The 26,601-nt window shown below is 37.3% G+C and overlaps 1 protein-coding gene across 2 annotated transcripts in view; it reads right to left on the reverse strand.

Moving 5' to 3' along the window:
- The window catches only part of CTDP1 (CTD phosphatase subunit 1), a 102,123-nt gene that overhangs the window by 34,973 nt on the left and 40,549 nt on the right, over positions 1 to 26,601 (reverse strand). Inside the window, exons 11-12 of one of the 2 annotated variants that reach the window (XM_058832879.1) lie at positions 20,736 to 20,836; positions 17,675 to 17,705 (exon numbers count right to left, since the gene is read on the reverse strand). In XM_058832879.1, the coding sequence (XP_058688862.1) occupies positions 17,695 to 17,705; positions 20,736 to 20,836 (112 nt within the window). In that variant the 3' untranslated portion in view covers positions 17,675 to 17,694. Of the gene's footprint in view, positions 1 to 17,674; positions 17,706 to 20,670; positions 20,837 to 26,601 lie in introns of those variants that run through there. The other variant, XM_058832878.1, reaches the window with a different exon arrangement.

The following is a 26,601-nucleotide window of genomic DNA, read 5'->3' on the forward strand; positions in this document are numbered from 1 at the left end:
TACAGGCAATGTTCTGATACAGCTTTAAGGATATGATGGAGGCTATCATGATACAGTTTTTGGAAATAACTACTATATACACAGTAATGAAAACTATATATTTAAGAACAAAAATGAGCTGTAAATAAACTTTAATTCATGTTTTTCAACTAGCAAGTACTTTAGCAAGCTTTAACAGAACTGAGAAGCTACCTTAGACAGCCAACAGGACAACACTTGCAACTGCTTGAAAGATCTTAAAAGCAGTACAATCGTCTGAAACACCTCTTTACTGGAATTACAGAAAAAATTCTACAAATAGGTTTCATAAACAGCAGTAGACTTTGTGCTCCAGTACTGCACAAAGGATACACGTTTTGGCCCCTCCTCACCAGTCTTTCCAAAAAGACTTTTGCTCCAACTGATTGTGTAAGTTAAGCGAGAAACAGAAAAAGCCACCAAGCATTTACAAGGAGTTCTTTAGGTCTATTTCTACTGCCACAAAAATGGCTGTTCATTGTAAACAATGCAAGCAATTTGTATTGACAGTAAGTACAGCTAAAATCCAGCTCCATTTCAGCATAAAACCTGTGTGTCCCGACCATTTGTTTTGAGATTGTGTTGAAAGTATTTTATTTTAGGAAGAACTTCCAAAAACGAATATAGTCTGCTATCTGAATGTGTCAAAAGGTTTCAATATGTACCTTATATTCCCCCCCCCCCTCTCCGCTCCCCTTCGGTGGTACATAAAGTCAAAGAATAACTCTAAGATGATACTGTAATCTTTATCCTAGGCTCCCCTTCCAACATTCCCTTCTGCTTTGTCCTAAACTATTACTTTTTAATACATTACAGAAATCAGCCAACTATTTTAGAAACTTTAAAAGAGTAGCAAAATGAGAAGACCAAGAGGAGGTAGGTGAAAACTACAAACTAACCAGCACTTGTGAGCATGTGAAATTAACAGTGAATGGTGGTATTAGATTGCAAACCAAACTAAAGAGAGCAGTGGCTTCATCCTTCTGGAGCTGAACACTGAATTTTCAAACCTTCCAGGGCAGAGGTGTGAAAATAAAACTGCTGTGTCTGTGGCAAAATAAAGGTAAATAATACTGTAAAAGTTTATTAACTCCACACTAGAAAGTAATTTGCAGGAATTAATACAGCACCGAAAACTCTAAAGCAGGTGCAGTTTTATTTCCATAACCCAGCTTACAAGAGGTCACCCAACAGTGCTCTCTACACAGTGCACACAATCACTTGACAAATAATTTCTGTGGCACAATCACAAATGCTTGTCCTCTCTTTCCTCAAGCTCCTCTAAGCATATACCAGGCATTTGGTAGAGCAAGGAAAGGTTTATCAAGAGAGGGACAGAAGAACTGATATTTGTGCAACTGATTTGGAAAATTTCACTGCTCGACATAAAAGAAGCACAGTTTGGCTAAGAAGAGCAAGAGGCCATGACAGGAGTGACAAAGCACCTGCAGGAGCAGGAGGCAGAAAGTGAAGTGCTGGGTCACTTAACTTTTGTGGGCAGCCCTCTTAACTTCAAACCCCACTGGATTCTGTGCTAAACAGCATGATACAGATGTTGCCCATATGTCAAACTTAAGCAAGATCAGGTGCTAATTATGCAACTTTATATGTCAGAGTAAAGTTTCTGTGATAGCTGCCTACTTGAATGGGATCTTCTACTGAATACAGCATTAATCTAGTTTATACATATATGTGTTGCATTGTTCCCTTGATAAAAAGGGCTGAGATCAACAACATACTTATAAAATATTCTTAATTTCTAGTGAAGCCAAACAGCAAAAATGCAAAATCAATGTGCAAAGAATTATAGTAGTACTTGAAGACAGAATTCAACTGAAATTCCAAAACAAAGCAAACCTTTCCTAGAATAAGAAAAAGTACCTGAATTCAAGTGAATTCGTGTTAATGATCACAGATGAGCAGTTATTTACTCTGTGAATAAATTCAACAAAGGATCTGGTTTTAATGGTGTAAAGTGGTCTTATGACAAGCTTTCAGAATATCCAAATAGCTTCAAAATAAGGGAATGTGTTTTTCTTTGTAATCTTTATCACTTACTGTATTTATATTCATAAACACTTTTTGTGTCTACCTTTCAACAAAAAGACACCCCCAAAGATATTTACCAGTAGTTTCTCCATCTGCAATTAAAGAAACATGACAACATTTTACTGTCTATTTGTAATAGACAAGTATTAATGAAATAAAGACATTGCTGCTTTGTTCCTTGGTAGCTGAAGTCCCAGAATAAGAGATTTGCATGCTTTTCTTTAAAAAGTATAATTTAAAATACATTTTGCTTTTCTAAAGACTTTATGGTATATTTTTCAGTGGGAGGTGATTGCCTTTTTCTTCTGTGAAGGGGCATTAACCATGGGTAACATTTTTTAGTTTATGCAGTAAACAGATTTCTGAGTTCTATTCAAAGTCAGGCCTTTAGAATGAGAGCAAAACCAAACCTGTAACTTGTGCTCCCTGGCACTCGTGGTCTAGAATTATTTTCACCTACTGCTATCAAACTGCACATAGAAATATTAGCAGCTCCTGGTAATAACCTTTCAGTTTCAGGATGAAAAGCAATTATGTGAAAAGAAAAAGCCTTGGCTCGATGCTGAGCATAGCTGCTACGCACAAATTTGAAAACCAGCAATTTAAAAACACCATGTTGACGTTACTCACAAGGAGCCCCACCGCAATCCCTGGAGGCTGCACTGGGACCCTGATGGGAAATGAAGCAACAGTGCAGCCCAAATAGCTGGAGCTCCCAACGTTGCTGACAGCACTGGCTATAATGCCATCACAAGTTTTAATTGCAGCCCTGGGCAATAGACTGTGCTCCTCACAGGTGGATCTGAAGGGAAAAAAACAAAACCCACTGCCTCTGATAATCTGACCACTTGACCTCTGCAAATGAAAAGGAAAGGTAACTGCAACTACAGCTGCACTCTATATTTGGGCTTTACTACTGCAGTTAATACTTTGACTAGAATGAAATAAAATGTCACAGATTGCATACCAATATTATTATTAAAAAGCAACACCAATCACTGTCCTGTGTCCTTGTTTACAATTGAATGGGATTGGTTCTTCAAAGAATGCCATTTAAAACTTTGAATTTCCCAGCTGGAGAGCAGTGTCTAGATTTGAGTGGAAACCTTGTAAACATTCTTAAGATGCCTAGAGCAAATATGTGAAACTGCTAAAAGAAACAAGGTGCAATCCTTCCTTGATAATTAGGGTGTATCAAATACAACTTGATTAATTAAGTGCTGACTTAAGGATTCAGAAGTCCTTCTGAAACATACATTTTATTATGGAACAAGGGGGAACGGCTTTCAGTTGAAAGAGAACAGATTTAGATCAGGTATCAGGAGGAATTCTTCCCTGTGAGGATGGTGAATCACTGGAACAGCCCAGAGAAGCTGTGGATGCCATACCCCTGAAATTGTTCAAGGCCAGGTTGGATGGGGCTCAGCACAACCTGATCTAGTGAAAGCTGTTCCTGGCCATGCCAGGGAAGTTGGAACAAGATGATCTCAGTGCCATAGCAGGGGGGCTGGAACGAGATGACCTAAGTTCCTTCCAATGAAACCGTTATATGATTCTCTGATTATTAGTATAATGAAAATTGCTTTCTTTCATTAAATTTGTAACACTTCACTGATGCTGTAAAGTGGAAAAGGTCCATTCCTAACTACTAATTTGTGAATTTTAAATTAAGATCACATGGACTAGAAGTTACTTATTTTAATATTCACAACAATTTTTTAATTCAAAGATTCTATAAAGAAAATGTCTCAAGGGAGACAATAAGATCATTTCTCTAAAGCCTTCCTGAGTCAGGGACATCACTGGAGCCTGCAAGCTATGGCTTTTTCTGATTATAAAGTCATCCATAACTCTAATCTTCTTTTCCTTTATTCTGTTTTCAAAAGAAATCCTCTGCCAAAAGATAGTTAAATAGCAATAGGAGTGTAAATCTTCTCTGTAATTTTTTTCAAAGGGTGAAGTCTAAGATAAAAAAAATTACCACAGTAGCTGTGGCCAGAATACAGTTGTTCACCTATCCGGGAGGATAGACTTCATGTGAACCACTTGAAAACAAGAACAGCATTTGAACTTCACCTTCCCTCCCCATCAGCTTATGGCTGGAAGAGGAGAGATAGTCTGAGCCCACAGGAGACAGCAAGCATGGAGCCCTCTGCTCCTTTGGTTGCAGCATTTCTAAAACAATGACACCCTAGCATACATAAGAGCTCTGTGGCTGCTAAATGCAGTGATTCTTCAATTTAGACTGCTGAAAATATCTATGCCAAAATTCCAGAAAAGGCTCCAACAACGTAAGTTAAGGGCCAGTGAGTAAGAGCATGATCTACAGCCACCCTTCAAAGAAAGAATGTGTTTTTAGTCTGTTGCTGACCATTATTTATGAAAAGTTCTGGCCTTAGGTAAGGCAAAGAAGCAAATAGTTGGAAGAGTTTTGCCCTGGGGTTCTTTGCAGGGAAGCAATCCTCTGCTGACATGGTGAACAGAACACTGTCTCCTCCGCAGCAAATGACTTTTCAGGTCACTATCATAGCTATAAGCAACTGCGGCTTGCACCATGACCTTACTGCACAGAAAAGAATCCACTTAGTTTCACACCACAAATCTTTTTCCAAATAGGGAAATATCTAATAACTTTTAGTTTAGCTTTGACCTTAATTTTTTCTTCTGTATATGAAAACTTTTCATTTCACTCTTTTCCTCAATGAAGTGAAAAACTTTTTTTATGTTTATTCCTGCCAGCTGAATGTTTACATACAGTTAACTGAGGAGCAAGATATTACCACCCACGTCTTCAAAAAAGCTAGCCAGTATTTCAGCATGAAATTTTGAGAGGTTATATTAGGGAATAATGCATGTGAACAATTAAACTGTCCTACAATAGACACAGTCTGTATTAAGAGACTTGGTCTGAATTTAAGTCACTTTGAAACAAAAGATTTTCTTATACAAAGATGTCACCGGAAGGGCAAGCTGTCTGAATTAGGTTAAATTGTCCCTCAGTACGTAAAATTTAAGGGATAATGTGTGATGTAACTCAGTCCCATTTCTTCTGAGTAACCTCAGAAGAACTTGTCTTTCACATTCTGTCTCATCTGGTTTTTTTTGCTTTAGCATTAGAGTGCTTTTTTCCCCTTTCAAATTTCTGACTCAATTTTTAGTGTCACCCAATGCATTTATGCAAGTGTCTCAAACACTTCAAGTATAGATTTCACTGTACTCTACCACAATTACCACCAGCTCATCAGAGAAGGTAATGAATCAGAAATATCAGAAATTATTAGTCTTGTTCATGATTAAACAGAAGAAGCACTCTTCCTCGATTTACATCTCCATACACTGAAAACTACCTTTGTCCTATCTTGATTTTCTTAAAGGCACGCTTCAGGTTAGAATATCAAATCTGTAGTAGTGTTATTATAACTACTTTGGCAAATCGAAAACAATTGTTCTAAATAGTTTAAGGAATATTACCAAACCTTTGAAAAAAGCTTTAATGAGATTTCTTTCACATATAATTAATTTAGAGATTGACTTGTATGACCTGTATGACTACATGTAAATTAAAATGCATTCTCCTGGAACCAAAGCTGGTCAGAAAAGGCTATACATTTATATACTCAATTATGAACTGGCATGCTCTTCAGTATCAGTTCCACCACTGAAAAACCACAGGGTTTGACTAGTAAACATGCTTAATACTTGCAAGCTTGAAGGAAATGGAAACCATTTGAGTGCTCAGCATTTCTACTACACAAAATATCAATCTTGCTTTTCCTATCTCAATTAGCCCATCCTTTATGTGAAAAACATCTTATGGGAAATCTGAGTCTGTTAGTCTGTAAACACCTACAATCACAGAATAATTTAAGTTGGAATGGATTTCTGATGGTCAGCTTATCCTGCTCCCTGCTTGAAGTCAGACCAGCTCTATAAAGTTACTCCAAGCTTTGTACAGGAGCATTTTAAATATCTTCAAATATGAAGATCTAGGACCACTCCTGGAAACTTCTTTCAAAGTTTGATTACCCTTGAGTTAAGAAGGTTTTTCATTATTAAGAGTCAAAGTAATCCTTGTTGCAATTAGTGTTTGCTGTCTCCTGCCCCATCACTGCACATCTTGGGAATTGTTCTCCTTTGTCTTTTTTAAACTCTCATGCTGTTGTTGACAGCTGCCGTCTCATCACCGTCATTTAATGAGTTGCTATGAGTTTAAAAGGGTACACGTTTTTTAAAGAAAACCTGCTAGTATGGATCTTGGGGGAGCTCTAGGCAAGAGGTTTAATACAGCATGCTTTTTTCTACTAGGACAGACAATTAACCATTAAACATTAAGCATTCATTTCTGATCTCTGAAGGGTTGATCCTTTAATAATAATGGAAATAAAACCATTACAGGGCATGCTAGAGTTTAGCTTTTTTTTTGTAAATTCAAAACTCATAATTTCCTTTTTCTCAGAGAACTAGGGTAAGAACTCTGAAATTACAGGACAAGAACTGAGCATGAAAAAGGAAAATTAATTTAGATTTATCCGAAGTTTTTCCCCTGCCCTGTGTAACACTACTAATCATCGAGCAGAAACACAATTGAGTTCATCTTCAACAAATAGATGATACATTTAAATTCAACCACAGGGTTTCAAGATCTCATGGTCTTGCAAGAGGAGCAGAAGCAAGAAGGCAGAAGGGACTGACACTTCAAGTGTCCTGCTGTAGAGTGATGCAACAAAACTATCTCCTTGCTCATTGTGTGAGGACATCTCAGACAGAAGCAGCTTAGTGACCTTCAACTGCTTTTTTAAGGTAGGTTACTGCTTAGCTACACCGCTTCCCTGTCCCACTTCATTTTACCTCTACGCTAACACACAAGCAGTAACAGTACACCACAGCAGGAATAAGCAGCTGTAAAAAGACTCTGGAGGAGCATCTCTATTAAATCTGTAGCCACAACTGGAGCAGCAGAAGACTGCAACAGATGAATGGCTTGGAGAAGTTATGTTAAAAGTATTACTGTATGCTCTTTTGTGACCAATACAGAATTTCATAATCTGATGAACCGAACCATGCAGCCTATTGGTATTATCAGCAAATTCTCTTCTGAAGAGTAAAATTTGTGTCACTGGTCCATCTTTCCAGTTCACCTCTACCTGCATGTCCTAAAAAAAAAACGTAAAACAAACCTGCAACAGATCAGGAATTCAAGCTGCATGCTCAAGTTCAAGTGACACATCTTACTAAGTTTTCTGATTTCACTTTAGGCAAACCTTCACCTTAAAGAAATGAGGCAGTGAGCGAGTCACCAGGTGGTAGCACTTATTTCTACAAAAAGAATCTAAAAGAATTGGAGGGCAAAAGACTATCTCAATATCCAGAGACTGGAATACCTAGGAGTGTCTGTTGATGTTATACAAACAGAATAGTAATGTACATAAAAACCTAGAGGGAAGAGAAAGGAACAAGGAGAAAATTCTTTTAAAAATACATCTTTGGTGTTCTTTAATTCACAGAAACTATCAAGTGTGCAAGATGAACAAAGACTAACATCACTGTAGTCTTTTCACAGCCAACAAAAAAGGCCTGGTAAAGACTAGAAGTACCCGTATCTGTTCCCTTTTTATTTAACACAGGTGGATATTTCAGGGATTTCAGCTCGCTGCATGCATGTGTCGCTACAGCTCTTGCAAAACTTTATAGTAACAGGTTAAAAAGCTGTAGCAGCCTACAGCTTTATTGCTCGCCTGTTTAAAAAAAAGACAGTATCGCTTTTTGTTCCCAAAGCTATCCCTCCTTTAAAGTAGAAAGTATGCCTTGCTGATACACTGCAAAGAACAGCTTTGTCTTATAATTTTGCAAGACTCCAAGGACTGTCAGTATGGCTATTAAATGAAGCACAGTTTTGCCAGAGGTTTTCATAACTTCCTTCTTACTCCCAGAGATTTAGCAAGAGACATGCACAATCTAAATTTCTTTAAAAATAAATTAATCTAATTTGCTAATGAAAAAACACTTGCACAAGTTGTTTAAATACTGTCACAAAATACCACTGACATATTAAGTTAAAAATCCTAGCATTCTATTAAAAATGACACATTGCAATTAAAGAGGGCACAAAGTCTAGGCTCTGAGTGATCTTTTGTGACACTTCACTGCCAAGGGGAGACATCAGCAGTCTCTGCTAATGAAGTGCTGAGGGCAGCATGATAGCAGTATGTTACTGTCAAGGAATTATACAATTTCTGAGCTCCTAACCTGGTTTTATACTATTTAGGTTATATAAAGGCATAGATATTTGGGTAAAAATAATCTATCACAAAAAATACTTAGTCCACTTGTACTGCTTCTAATCAATCCCCAAAGCAAGCCTTTTTTTGGACATAAACTTCATTTTAGAGCTATTTTTTGAACATCAAAATACTCCCAAGTGATCTCTTGATGGTATCTGCTCTCATGTAGTTTCACTTCAAAGCACAAAAGAATCTATGGATGCTGAACACACCTACTGTAGTGTTCTTCTCCAAGAGCATTTTGTAGAGGATAGCATACTGATGGACCAAACCTAATAAGCAATGGGATTCTTAGGCAGTCAGCTAGGATGAAGTGTCATCTACTGCTAAAACTCGCCCTCTGGCCCAGCTGATGCAGGGAGGCAGCTCTGAAAAGGAATGGACAGGTTTGCTTCATCAATGCAGCTTAACAGCCCAAATGGTTTTTAAAAGAGAATGGGACACTTCTCAACACATACTCACTATTTTATCTAGAAATACCTGCTGAACTGGTGGATGGAGTTTAAAACAGTACTTTTTTTCCTAATATGGGATGTGATCCAGGTTTTTGCAGCTTGCATTTCTGAACAGAAAATCTCAGCTTTTAGGAAAGAAGTACAAGGTCACTAATTTACATATTTTTTTTGAAGTCATCCCCAAAGGTATTAGTTAATAGTGTAGCCAACCTGCAAGTATAGTTAGCACATTATCCTTAAAAACTGCTGAGAAGCATTCAGGGCTTAACCCATTTGGTTATTTCATTACAATGAGAAAACCAAGAGTGGGAGGGAACTGAACTTGATTTGAACTAATTTCCAAACACTTCAACCTGAATTACAGATTATTTAAACTACCTTTGAGGCTCTAATGTGCTTCAGCTCAGGGGCAAACACTAAACTTCTGAAATGTTGCAACCAGAAATGCAGTCTTATTGCACAGTCAGAAATGCAGTCTTATTGCTTTAACACAATCAGAAAATGTTGTAGAACAGCCATAATTATAGACTTCAGAAGATATAAGAACCCAAGCAATCCTCACCCTAAAAAGAAGATACATAAAAGCATAAAAAGAATTGCTGATACAATATGCACACCATCCTCCTCTTTTTTGCATCTCAACTTTCAAAGCTTTCTCTCAATGAGTTGTTGTTATCACATGTTTTAACAACATTCTCTCTTAGCATAGCGCTGGGTTTCACCAGCACAAGATTAACTGAAAGCATGGCTTTTGCTTAGAGGGACTGAATATTCATCACTACATTCATATTTCAGTGGAAAATATGGGGTTTTTTCCTTTGCAGAGGTTGAACTCCTCTACTTCTTGTTTAGCAGGATATAAAGCTGTTCAGAAGTCACAGTCAAAGTAAAATGGAAAACATTATGGTGAGAACAAAAGACAGGCAAAAAAAACTGCTTTAATTTACCTGCATGCACAAGCTTACTGCAGTTATCACACAGCTGCAAAGAAACTCAAACAATTGCTTTCTAGAGCAACTGGGGTACAGCAGGGCTTACTAGCTTAAAACCACTGCTGTAAAAACACTGATATGCCATGCTCAGTATAGATTTATTCACACATACTATGAACAAACCCACCCCTAAGATGAGTAAGCCAACTTGGATCTGCCTTGATTTGCTTATTATAACTTAGCATTGGCAGACATCAGCTGGCTTAATGAAGCATTATTTGTCAGTGAACTTCCCTCTTCAATAAGCCTGATTAGCTTGGTTTTATTATTACAAGAAGTAAGAGATAGCTATCAGTATGCTCAAGCTAACATAACCACCTCAAATAATAAGCATTGGAGAAAACTATTTCTGGTTTTATGAGAAATTTAAGGATGACAGTGAAGACAGAGCAGTTTTGAAACAGTTTCTACTGAACTGGGTAATGGGACTGCTTGACTCTGTACAGACAAGCATGTAGCTTTTAAGGGAAGTAGAGCTAAAATATGAGCACTGTGTATATGGAAGCATCCTGTGTAACTAGCCTACTCAATAGCCACAATTAGGCATGGAGTACATTACAGAAAAGAAGCAATCCATAATACAGTGAAAGATAAGCCCAGCAGCTGAAGAGTGGTCTGTTTCTACAACAAGCTCAATATTAAGGTGATTGAATACCATGCAAGTTCTGATATGATCTCTCTATCATGGTATGGCAGCTATATTCAGTCCTCAATACCTCTGGGATGAAGCAAGTTTGATGTTGGAGCATTGAAATATCTGGGATAGGCAGCTGTCTGTGTTAATCCCAGAGAAAGCAGTATCATCATATTTTCTACAAGGATTGACAGTCCAGAGCTGACTGTGACCCCTGGCAATTAGAAAGTGCAAGCTCATATACAAACCCTGTTACAATACAGAGGAACAGTGGTGTTCTCTCAAGATCTAAAATTAATGCCACTACTGTAAGCATGAAAAAGTTACTGCAGCACAGCCATTTGGGTAATTAGTCATTTTGCAACTAATCACTGCAGAGAATTTTGTACATCAATAGGGGGCTCTAGTTCTGCAGCTTTTCCTGACCTCTGTTAAAATTATACATGGAATGGAAATAGTGGTGCTAACACAGGAGCTAGAACACTTGAAGGACACAGAGTGACTGTATTCAGTGTGCCTGAAGCTGAAAGAACAAAGACTATCAAAGCAGAGATGTTTTCCCTTGAAAATGTTTCTGAAGCAAGCAATTGCAATTATGCATAAGTTAAATTTAACAGTAAGTCACCTTATGATCAAGATCAGCTGATTAATAGTACAAACTAAACTGTCCTTCAAAGCTGTATGTAGAAATAACCCAGACTTTGTGCATCCGAAAGGGACTTGTATTTTTATCATCCCAGAATTCCAACCACAAATTAAGTTTGCTAGCAGACTAGCATTATGAAAATGTTTGCAAAGATTCTTCAAAGCACTCAGCATACATTATGCTATATTGCATATCTATATTTCTTTGTATGTTGAAATGCAAGTATCAGAAGATCTTGATAAAACAACAAAAAAAGCCAGTTATAAAAGAACAGTTCAGACTTAGACTGGGACTTGAGCAGACACCTTTAAATATCAATCATGGAGAGTAACAGCTCAAATTTAAATGTAAAAACATGTTAGACTCGTGATGAGGCTCAATCAGGCCCTGTATGCAGCTGCTCAGAATTATGATAGGGATCAGCTTACAAATTGTTTAACACGGCTCATGCAACTCATTTTTAACTGTGGCCAATTAGTGTTGACAGCCTAGCTGCAATTCACTTAGCATATGGAGATAGACATATATGTTAAAATAAGGTTATTGAACTCTATTTAAAGAGGTTTTGCCCCATTTTGTTGGGTAAACAAACAACTGAGAAAGGCTTTCAGCTTCTCCTTAAGGCCAGGCAGTGACATAATGTACTACCAGAGTCAGCTGAAAAACCTTCACAGAATGTATGGAAAAGCCTTCTTTCTTACAGAATAACCAACACCTTGGATATACATTCTAGAGGTAGAAGCTTCATAGAACAACCTTTCTTTTCATATGGAGTAACAGAATAACTCATATGCTATAAAATCAGGTATAGTTTTAAAGCCAGAAGTTGTTCATATCTGCAGTATCACAGAGCTCAAGATTTATCCTTATTTGCATAATTTTTACTCTATGCTTAACAGAATGATAGCAACATGGAAAAATAAGCTACTCTCCTAAAAACCCAAGCTTACAATGAAACAGTTTTGTGAACATCTTTGGGAGAATGGCATAAGATCTCAATCAACTGTTTATTGAATCAGGAAAGTATTAAGACTATGAAAGATGTCAGAAGCATCTTTGCTGAAAAGTAAATAGAACCGATCTTGGACTAATTACGTTTTGCCTGGATTTCCCTGTTTTCCTTGGACAATCTATCAATCTGATTACTTTGATTTTATCAGATTCCTCAAAAAGAAGTTAATGCTGAAGCAAGCATGGGTACTTATTTAGTTGATGTGCACTTGGTGCAGTCCATTACTAATATCTATTGTAGCACAAGTATTTGTACTTAGCTTATGAATAAAGTAAGCATAATAGAAGTGAGGTCTCAATAAAAAAGAATGGCCTGAAGTCATGTCAGGGGAGGTTGGGTTAGATACTAGAAAAAGGTTCTTCACCCAGAGGGTGGCTGGGCACTAAAATAGTCTCCCCAGGGAAGTGGTCACAGCATGAAGCCTGACAGAGTTCAAGCAGTGTTTGGACAACGCTCTTGAGTACATGGTGTGACTCTTGGGGATGGTGCTGTGCAGGGCCAGGAGCTGGATTCAGTGATCCTAGTGGGTCCTTCCCACTCAGCTTATTCTGTGAAACATTTGCTTTTATTTTCTCCTTAACAGCCTGATCAGCCAAGAACTAGATTGATCATGTTAATTTTGCTCAAAAGTCTTATATCATATTTTAATTAACAACTTGTTATGACTGCCATTAAGCTGATTATTACATATATAGGTAGTCTCCATTTTTATCTACAAACACAGATATTTATACTGTGTGTCATCTGAATGCCAAAAGGTTACAGTATGTTTCCCATATTTTCTCATGACATACAAATTAAAAAAAAATAACTCTAAAATGAAAGTAAGACATCCAAGTACACCAAAAATCTGTGTTTAAACAGTATTTTCTAGGCAACCTGTGCAGAAAAACAGAAGTGATCCACAACTGATTGCCTACTTGAGATAATATCAATTTTAATAAAAATCCTTTTCCTACTTCAGTAATGAATTGTCTCCTTGTAAAACATGGTGTTACATAAAAAAGTCTCCTTCCAAACGCTTCTATAAAGTGCTAAGCAAGCTTGAACCACGATGCCCTCTTAAACAAAACTATCAGACAATCAGCGCTATGCAATTAATGCATAAAATGGCCTGCAGAGAAATATCAGACCAAAAAAATTGGCAAACATATGTTTCACATTTTGATAATCCATTTGAATCTCCCTAGCCTGATCTGCACTACATGTATTTTGGTGTTCTTTCTATAAGGTGAATAACAATCAGAGCGTCAAAGTTTCTGGTCAGGATGATTTACAATTTAAGCACAACCAATACCAACTTTTTAAAAAATATATGTTTATGTGTTCTGAAACTGAAAAACAAAAGAGAAAAGCATAGCTGCTTTTTAGAGTAGTTTCCATTTTCCGGTTGAAAGTGGATTCTTCAAAACAAAACAAACAAAGGCAGAAGCAAACTACTGATGGCCAGTTTCTTTTAAGTGCTCTTCTTTCTTCTCTCCAATGCACTGTACCGGTATCTTAGTTCTACCCTGATGATTCTCACTGCCAAACTATTAAAAATAGTATTGGAAAACTTTATTCAGTTATCTCTACTAATCAGATGAGATATGGGTGAAATAATTGCTTTAACATTATAATACATTAATGCTCAATTACTTCTGCATTAGTTAACCATATTAGAGAAGGGTGAATGTCAAAATTGTAGAACAGGGGAGAAGCAGTAAATATGCTTTCCTTCTTATACAACTGTTTCAAACTATGTTCTTTAAAAAAAAACACATTGCATTTCTTTGTGCATCAGTCAGCCATCATTTGCTCATGAAGACAAACCAGCAACCTGATTCCTAGCATTGCACCCTCACCATTTCTCTCCAAAAAACTCATCTCATCAGTGAAAGCAAAGAAGCAACACATGTAGGCTTGCTGGGTAAAGCCATTTGGTGAATAAGCACTGCACAGTGAAAACAAAAAGCTGTCCAGAGCATGGGGGCCAGAGGGGATGTAAGAGTCAGCACATGAAGAAAGGTGACAATATGGCTGTCAGTAAGGAAACAGTACCAGGAAGCACCAATGTACCAACACCAGCCAATCTGAGTCTCCTCTGTTCTGCTTGTATCAGAAGATGCTTTGGCAAATCCTTTTCATAACAGTCTCTTACTGTCTCGATGAAGAGCAGCATGTTTACCTTTCTTACGCCTCAGTAGGCGTACTTTCACTAAGTTACTTCAAATTGTTTTTACAACCCAGTTTGAGAGAAAACTGTCTGACAACTGCAAAGCCAAGACCCCATCAGCTGCAAGAGGCCTGGATGACAATCACTAACAACAGCAAATGTACACGGAAGTTTATTCTTTTTACTTCAAAAAAAGGTACAATTCATAAGAAGCTAACCAAATTTAGCATCTGTACATAGTACATCCTAAGGTGTCAAAAAAGAATATTTGTATGAGAAATGCAGTTGTGGAAATTCAATGAACTGTTAATATGCAAGATAATTGTCCAAGGGAGCACAGGCAGCTATTATTTGCTCTAGAGACCACATCCTCCACATTAAATTAGTACTTTTTAACTAACCAAGAGGCTAACCACTTACAGAGATAATAGTTTTCAACAATTTGAAGGGGAAAAACACTCCCTCCTAATTCACTGCATGGTACAGTCACTAACTTGAAATAAAAACCAGGAATTAAGGGATAAATTTGCTTAGATAAAAGCAAAATGCAGAGTGACAAAATGTAAGCGCATAAGTGGTCTTATATAAGAGCAGAATGTTGTAATTTCAGTCTTTGTATATGGCATATAAATTACGACTTAGTTAAAGGAAAAGAATGTGCAGAATACGTCCCAAATCAACAGAAACATGTTGATGCAAAAGTAGTTCATTAGGCAATTCCCACTCAAGAAAAATCTGTATACTTAAATGCACTCGTGCACAGAACATATCTTTGCAATGTGGTCACTCTGCAGCTGCTGACCACATATCCCAACCAGATGGTAGGAATCTCTGTAGCTCCACTAACTGAAGTAAGAGATGGGAAAGCTAGAGGTTGGACTGGTATCATATTCACTCTCTTTCTTCCCATGTCCCAAGTCCCAAACTGAGAAGAATTGAAACCAGCAAAATATTTTACCTTAGATGGCAGAGATGGTGACACTTGACAAGACACAGATGCTACTCTCAAACACTGTGACCAAACCACAGTAACAAATACAAAAGCCTAAGCATCATACAGCTAGTAAACTGTGTGCACAGCTGTTCCAGGATGTCAGTAATCCCAGGCCATCCTAGATGAGAAGGTACTGCAGAACAAACAGAAATCTTCCTGCCTAACTGAACTTATTTAATCTTACTGCCTTACTGGAAGTTCTTTTTCAGCTTCCTTCCCCCATCAGTGAAACCCATACTAGCATCTGTCGAGGACTAGTCCTGAAAGCACTGAGACATATGAGGTCCTATGGCTGTCTGCCTTCTACTGTTACCATGGATGTAGCAGCAGCTGAGATATGAGCAATTGAGAGCACGATCTTGAGCTCAGCTCAGGGTAATTTCTTTTTCCTATATCACTGACATTTTATAAAGGCAGCATTTTAGATTCTTGCTATGCATTTCTACTATTTACATGGACTGGTGGATTAGAAAACGCCTGAAAAATAACATAAGGGAACTGTACTGACAGCCATAGCTCTAAAAGAACAGATGAGAATAATTTGTAGCCGAAAGGAAGACAGAAATGAAAACTCTTGACCTTGTTTACTTATTTCATGGTCAAGTCATTTATAATACACAAGAATGTAAACCTAATTATGAAAGGGACACTTATTAAAAAAAGGAAAATAAGATTATATAAAGCTGACTCAATTTTTAAAAGAAGCTAGCACGATGCACAAGGCTAAAAACCACCTTCAGTGTCAGCAACAAATACCCATGAAGAAAGAATACATTTTACAGAAAAGCGAAGTCAAGGTCCATCAGGAAGCAATTAGTACAAAAACAAACAGCTTATTTATAACACATAGGACACAACACTGTTAGATCAACTTGACTAAGTAACCATATCCCAGTTGTAAGGCTCTCTCCCAATACAATTTAGGAATGCAAATTTAGAAGAAAATGATCCCTAATAAAAAGGAACTAGCAATCAGTTCTGAAGAAACAGGCTCACAAGATGATCCACGAGTAACTTCTGGGAACGAGAGCTACATGGCATCCTGAACTGAGATAATCAGTTATGAATGGAAAGACACGTGTATGTCCTCACATGGTTTGCAGGTCACTCCCTTCCTCTGTGCAACTTGCTTGCTTTTAAGATCTTATTTCTAAAAACAAGTAAGTAATTTCAAGCTTGGATTCCACTTTGTTTTGTCTCAGTAAATTACAGCAGATCCACACAACATTGTAGTGACTGGTAGGTCAGGAACTTCCACTTATCCCTCGCAAAGGAAGACAATACCACACAGTCCCACACAAAGGCTCCTGCAGGTGAACAAGTCCATTCCTGCTGAAATGGGGAAAAAGAGCTGCAGACAGCACGGCTTCTTCTCCCTACGGGACAGGCTTCTGCAACAGTTATTTTCCAACACAGACACTGAAAGTAAAAGTAGGTAACTTCCCCGTAAAGTGATAGAACTGATCTAGAGAAAACAAAAGCCATCCTGGAACAGCTATTAGGGACAATAGGTTTCTAGTTATTGATTGCATTTAATTGATTGGAAAACATTTCTTTAGAGATTTTTCTTTGGTGAAGATTACAGCATACTAGATACAATTCTATACAAATAGCATTTTTATGGGTTGATCTTTTGCAGGTTATGTAGCAGATAACCAGTTATTTAGAAGAATTATCCAGTCCTGTAGAAATGACTATAAACACTAATTTGACTGGCAGCATTTAATTCTGCTGCCCTTTACCATCCCATAATGGAGACAAACAGCAGTAATTAGTTGGGAAGCACCTGTATCAGGCTAGTACTGAAAAAGGGGAAAACATTTTCTCGACTGTGAGGCAGCAGTACCAGGAGGCTGCATATTTCCCAAGTACAGATACATTCCCTATGCACTCACTCTGACTTGGCAATTGCCCTTTGAACAGCAATTCTATTACACTGAACACTCTTGTGCTTCCACTTCTCTAAAATTCTAACAGTCCTTCATGTCAGAGGGAAGGGAAGCTACCACTGGATCTGATCTCTCAGATCTTTGGCACTGAAAAAGATACAAAAGGCTAAGTGACCATAAACTGCAACTCAATAGCTAAAATGCTGTTAATTTCCTTTGATTTACTTGGTATGCATAGCACAACTACAACTGAAAAAAATATGAGAAGATAAAAAAATCTACATAAGATCAAATTTTAAGAGGGATGCTTATCCACAGTAGCTCTTCCCAATGGAACAGTAGAAGAGCTATAGCTTTTTTACTAGGAAAAGTGGTAAACACACTTTCAAATAGGTTAAGGAAGGAAAGGGATTTAATCTGGGAATATATAATAATAAAATTCTCTTTATCATCCTCCATTTTGATACTTCTAACAAAACTCTCACACTTATAAACTACATGCAAATTGTGTATTACCTGGGGCTGTGTGGCCTTCCACAGATTTTTGCAAAGAAAGAGCAAGATTTTCTTTAGATGTTAACTGCAAAGGAGTTATTTATCGCTAGTTATACCCATAGAAACAGTATACATGAATGCTTGCATTTCCTGTCTAACTTCATTGAAAAAATCCCAGTGCCTAAAACTGAAAGACTCCTTTTGATCTTATCTGAATTTGTGAGGAATTCAGTAGAAATACTGAGGATGCAGTTTTAAAGCTTAAAATACAGTTCTGCCTTCACTCTTATTCTCAGCTCTTCCCATCTTCTGCCTGCTCCTGGCACTAGCACTCATGCAGCAGCAATGGTGGGCTATTTCAGGAAGTTGGAAATGATGAAGATTAATCAGGAAACAATCTTTTTTGTCCTAACCACCTCCCTGAGCTGACTTGCCTTTGGGTCCCATGATTACCAAAAGTGGCTTAAGGCAGTGACACAGCAGTTGAGCCTGGACTGGCTTACACTGCAGCAAAGTCCCGCTGGAACTTGCATTCCCCCCCTCCTTGCACCATATACTCCTAATCAAATCGGCCTCAGCATGAGCACCCAAGAAGTGGATCAAGAAATCACTGCTGCAACTGGAACACACTCCCTCACTCTTCCCAGGTAGTCTGCAGTCAGCTGCAGTTCTTGTGGCTGCCATAGCTTACTTGAACATATACAAATGAAGCAAAAGCCTTTCTGTGGCAAAAGCAGAAACTTCTCATCTCTTAGTGACAAACTGATTCCAGAAAGGTTCTTAACCTTTAATGTGTTTTGATAAAGAATGAAGTAGGGTCAAACACTTTTCTCTGGACGTTAAAGTAGTCACAGTGTGACCAAAGTGAACTGAGTCCCAACCAGAAAGGCTAATGAAGCTTATTTTCACTTTATTTGATAATACTCCTGACAGAAGATTCTCCTGTGTACACTCCACTAAACTTTTATATTTTACAGACTACGTTATCACACATCATCTGTTTCCTAAGTGTACTCCCACACAATGCCATAAAATCCTGCTTAATTACTTGCATTGTAATTCTTCTACATGAACACAATACCTTTACTAAGGTGATGCTAGCAGCTCCAAGTTTTCCTTCCCTGTCTTTTATAGTCAGCTTCCAGGAGATAATGACCTGCTGGCACTACCACGTACAGTTCAACCTCCTTGACATATGTTCTGTGGGCACCCTTCCTTCATGTCTCAGTGCTAATATTTGATCCTTGATAAAATCATATTGAGAAGCTAAAATACTAGAAAAATTCCACCCTGCTGCTGCACTAAACCCCAAACATACCCCCCTCTACTGGTTCAGCTGCCCAAGGAACAGAGATTTAGTGGAAGAGAAAACTTTTGGCAGCAACTTCTACCTCAAATCATACTCCTGGAATCAAAGCTAAGCCTACTTTCTACAAAAAAAAAAAGTCATTGGAATTTGGGCTACATTTTTTCTGAAGTTCATGTAGTCTAGTTGCCAAGCACAATATGCTGCTTAAGCAAAAGCACAATTTAAAAACAAATCATTGTAATTTAAGATGTTTATAGTTGTAGAAGAAGTAGAAAAACTTTAATTTCTTTAGTCATAAATGTAGCAGCAGAGAGCAATCAATCACAAAACAAATGGTGCCAAAAGATTCAGGCTTTTTACAAGGTTCCTAAACCGTATCTTTAAAAACAGAACAATAAATACTTTATGCAGTGAGTCTGAAAAACATGCACACTTCCTTTTGACTCAGTGCACACTGCATCAGCAATTCATTAATATTTTTCAAAAGCCACATGATTAGAAAAAAAATATTAGTACATAAAATCATTAGGGCAACTCATAGTATCAATTGTCTTTCAGTAACACTGATAATACAGATGGGAAGGCACATGTGGATTCAGGGACTGCTACCATGACAAGAAGAAATACTATTTATGGGAAAGTTTGAGATCAAATGGGCAAAATACTTCATAACAAAAAGCAAAAGAAATCAAAAGCTGTCAACTCCGAGAGTCACCAGGTAAAGTTAAAAGCCTGACGTCACCTGAAATTCAAAGGAGATCATCAAAGCAGTTCAAAGTTATGGGACATTTCCCCAGAATCCCAGCTTAAGTTCTCAAATTCACCCTGTACTGTACATTTACAGTCTCTTTCTTTTGTTGTTTCTCTTCTCATACTTCATTTTCTGAAGAAAACTCAAAGCCTGTTATAGCTAGAACCTTGGAATGAACTTACTGCCAAGAACATGGCAAGTTATATGCTCCTGTCCCTACCCCAATGAACTATCTAAGCTTGAAGAAGAATTCAAGCTCCAGGGTTACTAGATTTTATAGTAAAGTCACACAGAGGATAAATGAGTATGATGATGGGTAATTTTTCTTCTATGTATCATTTGATATTATGTAAGATTGTGGCTCATTTGAAAAAAGTGCATAGAATGATAAGTGAAAAGTGAGAGGTTCACAATGAATTGCAAATAATGTGCTTTTGTATGAAAGATATGTAGTTCACTCTGCAAGAGAAAGCTCCCTTCACCTGCAAAACAATTACAGCTATGACTTAACACTGCAATTACATGTCTACGGATAATGAGGCCTCATGCTCTCATTTGTCTCCCCAATCTTTCATACAGTCTGTGCCTTTTACATCTGCAGACCTCTTTTCTCCCATCCCACCACTTATTTTGTCCAGATTAAGATTTACTATGAAAAAAAGCAAAGCAAAACAACTCTAAAGTGACACATGGCAAAGCAATCCACAGAGCTAATCTGCTAACATGTTTAATGTAAAAAACCTTTTCTTAAATGAAGTTCTACTTTAAAGTAAATGAAGTTCAACTTTAAAGGTCTACTTACACACCACAGTATTCTGCTCTGCTTTGCAGAACATAACTGCATTTTAGCCTGAGCCTTACTTTTGTCTGCTGTGGCTTGTATTTAAAGTTACTGTAGTGGCATACAAGGTCAGTTCACAGACATGCATAATTCAACAGAAGTTAGAACTTATGTCACGTTAGAAATCTGTCAGAATTAGTTAAGCTCACCTCTTTATCCATACTCTCTAAATCCTCTTTACATAGAGTGTACAGGGGCATTGTTTCAGACATACTTGGCTGGCGTTTCCTCTTAGATGGACCAGGCTGCTCTTCATTTTCACTTGCTGGTAGGTCATCTTCTTCAAACATCTGCTGTTGATGCGGCTGAACAACTCTGAAAAAATTCAGGGGTCTCACATAAGAAAGATCTACTTGGTTTAGAGCTACAAATAAAATCCCATAAAAAATTTATGTCTGCCATGTACCTCCAACTTCACTTAATAAAGCTCTGTGTTCATCAACAGGTCAGTCAAGTCTCCTGATTAATGCTTTTATTTTCAGTCTGACAGCTAAAGTTTTTATTCTACCTTTGACAAGGTCTCTCCTGCCTCTGCATTGCTCTTTTAAGTAACTACCAAACCTTTCTTGCTGCCAAGAGCTTCAGTAGTTGCACATGCATTGCCCTTAAAATACATTAATATTCCTGCACAAGTGGAGTTTCTCCATCACTTGACAAATTTATATTTCCAGAAGCAATGCCTACGTTCTAATGCATTTTTTCCTGATCTATGCTAGGCTGTTGAGTCTCTAAGTATATCCTTCTATTTCTCAACCTTACAGACAAGAGTTCTGCATGCAGAAAGAACACTTCTGCAGTGTCAATCTTCAGACATTTCCCACCTGCTAAGCCTGGATAAGATGCAAAACAGCCAATATTTCTTTTTGGCCAGTGCATTGAAATATGGTAGCTTTTTCTTTTAGTAGGTATTCTATTACATTGTTAATTACTGTATTTAATTCAAACATGCAGATACAAAAAGGAATATCAAAATCTTTATTAAAATGGAGAAAACAATCATAGCTTCCTGGGAATTGCTTTATGATAGTAATAAAAAGGTAGACTACAAGTGCAACAACAGCAGGAGACTTCTACCTTCCTTGGGTACGTTTTTCTGTGACTATTACTTAAGTACTAAAGATTTCTAGAAGCTTCAATTACTATACAATACAGATTAACTACCAGTACTGGTCTGCCACATTAGCCTCCTGGAACAAATTACAGCAGCTCAGCACCACCCAGAATCCAATTCAAAGGTCATAAAGCTCATGAGTCACAAAAAGATTCATGTTAGCCAGAAGACTGTGTATTTGGAGAATGACTACCAAAAGCAGGTATAAAAGTGACTGTACTTGAAATCACAAGTAATTTCAAGCTGCAATTACCAGATGGGAGACCATTAACCTGTTTCTGAGGGCGACTGTGTCTGAAAAAGGGTACAGTGTAGTCTCTGCGGACAAGAGTTTCGATGTAGAATGGCTAATTCTCATCAAGCCAGGATTTACAAGAATCAGCTTTAGACCAACAGTCCCCTACAAAAAAAGTCTTTACTAGCCTATGTAAATCCAGTCTACCATAGGTAAGGTCCTACAAAATTATTTCTCCTTTTGCGAATTGACAACTGCTTTTTGATTGTAAATATCAAGGGTTTTTTTACTTCAGTACTTAAATTCCAGAATGTATGAAATCTGAAAGCCATACAAAGCTGTCAATTTTGCTCATTTTGACAGCTCATATTTCGTAAATACACATCTCTCTTCTCAGATCCCATGGATGGGTGCAGGAAATTTGAAATCTTGTTTTGAAGGGGAGGTTGTGAGGGAAAAGAGCTGAGCCACTGTCATGCTACCCAGACCTGCACCAGATGTTGCAGAAGACCCCCAGCAGCATAGCGCAACTCAGCAGCACAGCAGACATGTGCCTCTTTGTAGTCTTATTCCTGTACAGTGGAATTTCTTGTGAAGCTTAAACAATTTGGATGCTGTGAAAATGAACTAACCAAACTGCTTTTTTGCTAGAGTTTCTCACCACTAACAGTTTTTGGCTTGGGTGTTTTTTTCTCCCCTCTACTATGTTTCCTCTTAAAGATCACAGTTTTCTTTTGCTATTAAATTGCTCTCAGACAGTAATCTTCATAGGCAGATGACAAAAACAATATGGCATTCCACTATGTTTTCCAAAAGGTTCTTTTAAAGTATGATTTCCTTGCCTTTTTGATATGTAACCTAGGCAGGAAAGGTGGTGATGCCATTTACATTCTTAGCAAAACAGAGAATGACCAAACTAAAGCTACAGGCATCTCACACGACTCTGTTAAAAATATGACAGGCTTGACCATTCCAAGAATTACAGAGAAGTTATATGTAGCATGACAGCCAAGTAGATTCTCTTAGACTAGAAAAATCAAAATAAATCTAGCATATTTTTTAAGAACACATTGCCATACAGCTGATAAGAACTTCTCCTTTTGTAGAATACAGTGTGAGATCATACTTGACTACATTACAAATATTAACTGTAAAATAACTGTATTAATAGCTTCTAAAGGCTTCTGTCAGATCTTTTTCCCAGTATTTTCCCACTTCTACTAGATAAGAAACACTGGGCTTTCTCATAAAAACATTCCAAAAGCAACGCAAAATGAAGTCTTAAAGGTCTGTAAGACATTTTTTATTTTTTCAAAAACATTTTTTAGGCTTTTACATTTTCAGTTGCCTGTAAAGTTGAATAAAAATTAATAAATATATAATAAATATATTATATTTAAATATATAAATATATATTTAAAAATAAAGACATAAAAATGCAGGAATTTACATTTATTTCTAGTTAAATTAGATTCCTAAGTACTTTTTAAAAAATAACTGTAATTCAACCCTGAATTAATGAATAAACATATTCAACCCTGCAGAGGCTGGTTGGTGCTTACCAGTCTTACATGCACAAGGACAAATATATGCAGGGTGGGTTCAACATTTATGGAAGTAACAAGCACTTTCCTTGATACATCAGGGTAAAGCCTAAAATAACATTATCATCATGGAAGCTTTAAAAATATTTAAATTCCAGTCACGTGTTCAACTACGCACTTCATACTTTTGCTGTCATAATAACACCGATAACATTAAGTAGGAAAAATAGTAACAATGAGCATCTAAATTCAGACAAAAAAGTTGTAAGTGAAATTAGTGTATACAAATCTTCAAGTATGGCTTAAGCCACCAACATCTGCTTGACACACCTCTTCAAACCAAGCATCCAGTGTATCTTAGCATTATTTTAAAACAGGGTGCCACTTTTAACTTCTTGTATGTAAATGACACCCGTATTTTAAGCTTTGCCTCATCTGCTAGCAAATTACTAGTGTTCACTAAAATATAACTTGCAGGGTAACATTTTTTTATTCTAGTCCAAGCTGCCATTAGATTTTGCATTACTTTGAACACTACAAACTGTAACACATCTCATGACCCGTTACAACTTTAGTGTTTACTGCAATGTTTGTAGAATAATGTTTCTGTATGAAAATGCAAATTGTTGAGATGCATAAGGCATGTCAAAGCTGTGACATGCAGGTTATTTTTAGAGAGGACTCCTTCCTGTTCTCAGACAAAGAAGTGCTGCTGGCCCCCAGCAGCCCCCAAGCAGCATTGCATTTAGTTTCCCTCTACTACAGCTGCAAACTTTTTTCACTCCTCCGCACGAGCTGCAACAGCTATGATAAAAAAGCAGATGCTCAAGTATCAGAGTGAGCACAATGGCAAGACCTGTTGCTTGAAGTGTTGACTATATTAACTGAACCATCTGTAATTCACTGGTGACAGTTTCATTGCAAATTGGATGTACAAATTTAAACTTTGGGGTTTTTTTAATTTTAAATTTAAATTTTTAAATAATTTTTTAAATTTTAAATTATGTTTCAAGTTGAATCCCAGAAAGAAACTAAAACTGAAACAGTTCTTATGAAATGGTATTCAGGTAACTTGAAGCCCTTTGCAATAAAGAGCCCTGCAAGGAAGAGGTTCTCTCCTAAGCACAAGGTGGTCTATAAGACACCAAGAACCATTGCTATGCAACATGCAGCTACCATGTCCCCCCAAGAGCTTCCACTCACAGCAGCGCAATTCTGTTTCCCACTATCTGAAATTCAGAATTGTATGAAGATTTGAGAAACTATCAAAGAAAATTATTGGAGGCTTTGACTACATCCACCCACAAAAGGAGCAGTTGTGAGTGCCAACAACTTGAACTCTGCTTAAAAACCATGGTTTAGTTACAAATATTCCCCTCTTTCTGTAGAATGTGAACCAGGGAGCACATTAAGTCTGTCAAGACACAAAATACATTGTTCTCTACCCATAAATTGCTGCACTAATGTAGTTTTCTCTTAAGACAAGTATTATATAAAATTTTAAAGTGGATGTGAAGCTGTTTCAAAAAGCAATCATTGATGCATGCGTTAAGATAAAGCTCACAGTACTGCCTCAGCTCTTCCTCAGCCAAGACACAGCAAAGCTGTTTCTATCTGGCTTTTTGTTTCTTCTTCACAGCCTTCCTGCCCTGTCTGCACTGTGGTATTTAAACACTATTTTACTTTTCTCCTAGATTTTGCCAAAACATTCTTCAGGATCCTAACTCAAGAAGGTGGAACTGCTCTGAGGAATAGAAATATGTCCCAATTAAGAGATTAGAGTTTACAGGTCACAAACTTCACCATTAGAACCAAATCAACAGGAAATGAGAATAAAAATATTTTTTCTCAGCATAGACCTTATGCTTATGTCTTTTCTTACAGCTGTTTAGTTGTGGGGAAAAGTTGCAGCACTGAGTAATTGGATTCACAGTCAGATTAAAATATGTCAATTCTGAGCACTGACAGTCACAAAAAAACCTCACTGAATTGAAATAAAAGTAGGGAGAGTAGAAAGGAGAGACAGCCTCACTTCACCCTCAAAACCTGTCTGAAGCTCTATGAAACTCAGAGGACAGCTGAAGTATATTTCTCCCCTTTTTAATAAGAAAACTCAAATTAAGAAGCACTTCAGCATTAAGGAAAAATAGGCTTAGGTGTCGCAAAACTCTTTATCAAGCTGTTGACAAAGGCAGGGAAACCATTAAAACCTATTATTCTGAAAGCATTCAATGATGTATTAATATCAGCAAAACCCATCATACTGAAGCACCTTACAAGCGTCATGACAATTTACACAGGTAAAACATTCCCAGTTTTATTTCTAGAAAAATTCCTTTTCACAATAACTAACCAAAAAACCCAAAAACTTCTCAGGTTCTCTCCAGATACATGCTGTCTCTTGATTATTTAAAGTTTCTAATGCTCATTTACCATGTCATAGTAAGCTAAACCAGACTTTAAACCAATCCAGACTTTAAAAGACACACTTAAAAAGGAAGCAAAAACAGGACATCTTCACAAACAAGAGAGACACAAAAAACCTGTGTTGACAACAGGAAAGTTGAAATAAGAAAAAGGCTACAAACATAACAACTGGAAGAAAACAGGCTGAAATTTTTAACAACAGAAAGAGTGGAAATGTAAAAGGCTACACTACTATACTAAATCTTTACAAGTGATAACACTGCTGAAGTGGCAGGGAAGGGAGAAGAAAGGTAAAAAAACCTGCATTTATAGCTGTGATTTATATTTTTTGAAAACTGAACTTCTTTGTAACAACTGCTGTACTCTGATCACATTGTGCAACGGAATGTTGATCACACTTCACAAAGAAAAGCTTTGCCTTTAACTGGATACTTTACCATTGGAATGAACAAGCCTTGCTAAGCTTGTTAGAATTCCAGAAAGTCAACTCTTTCATTTAGATAACTGGGGATGACTTCTAGATATTTTACACATCCTTAAGAGACAAGGGGTGTTTTTGAGGCTTAACACAAATTGTGACAAAAGTCCAGATAGATACTAGCCTTTGTACTTCAAAAAGCAGACTGCCTCTCCCTCCTCCAGAATTTGTGTCTTGACTTAGTGGTCTAAGGATCAGTAACGAGCACTCAGCCATATTGCCTTACTTCACAATGCTCAGTCAGCTACACACCTCTTCCATCACTTCAGATATTCCTCAAAGTTA

Source organism: Poecile atricapillus, chromosome 2, assembly GCF_030490865.1.
Source record: "Poecile atricapillus isolate bPoeAtr1 chromosome 2, bPoeAtr1.hap1, whole genome shotgun sequence".
Classification (NCBI taxonomy): domain Eukaryota; kingdom Metazoa; phylum Chordata; class Aves; order Passeriformes; family Paridae; genus Poecile; species Poecile atricapillus.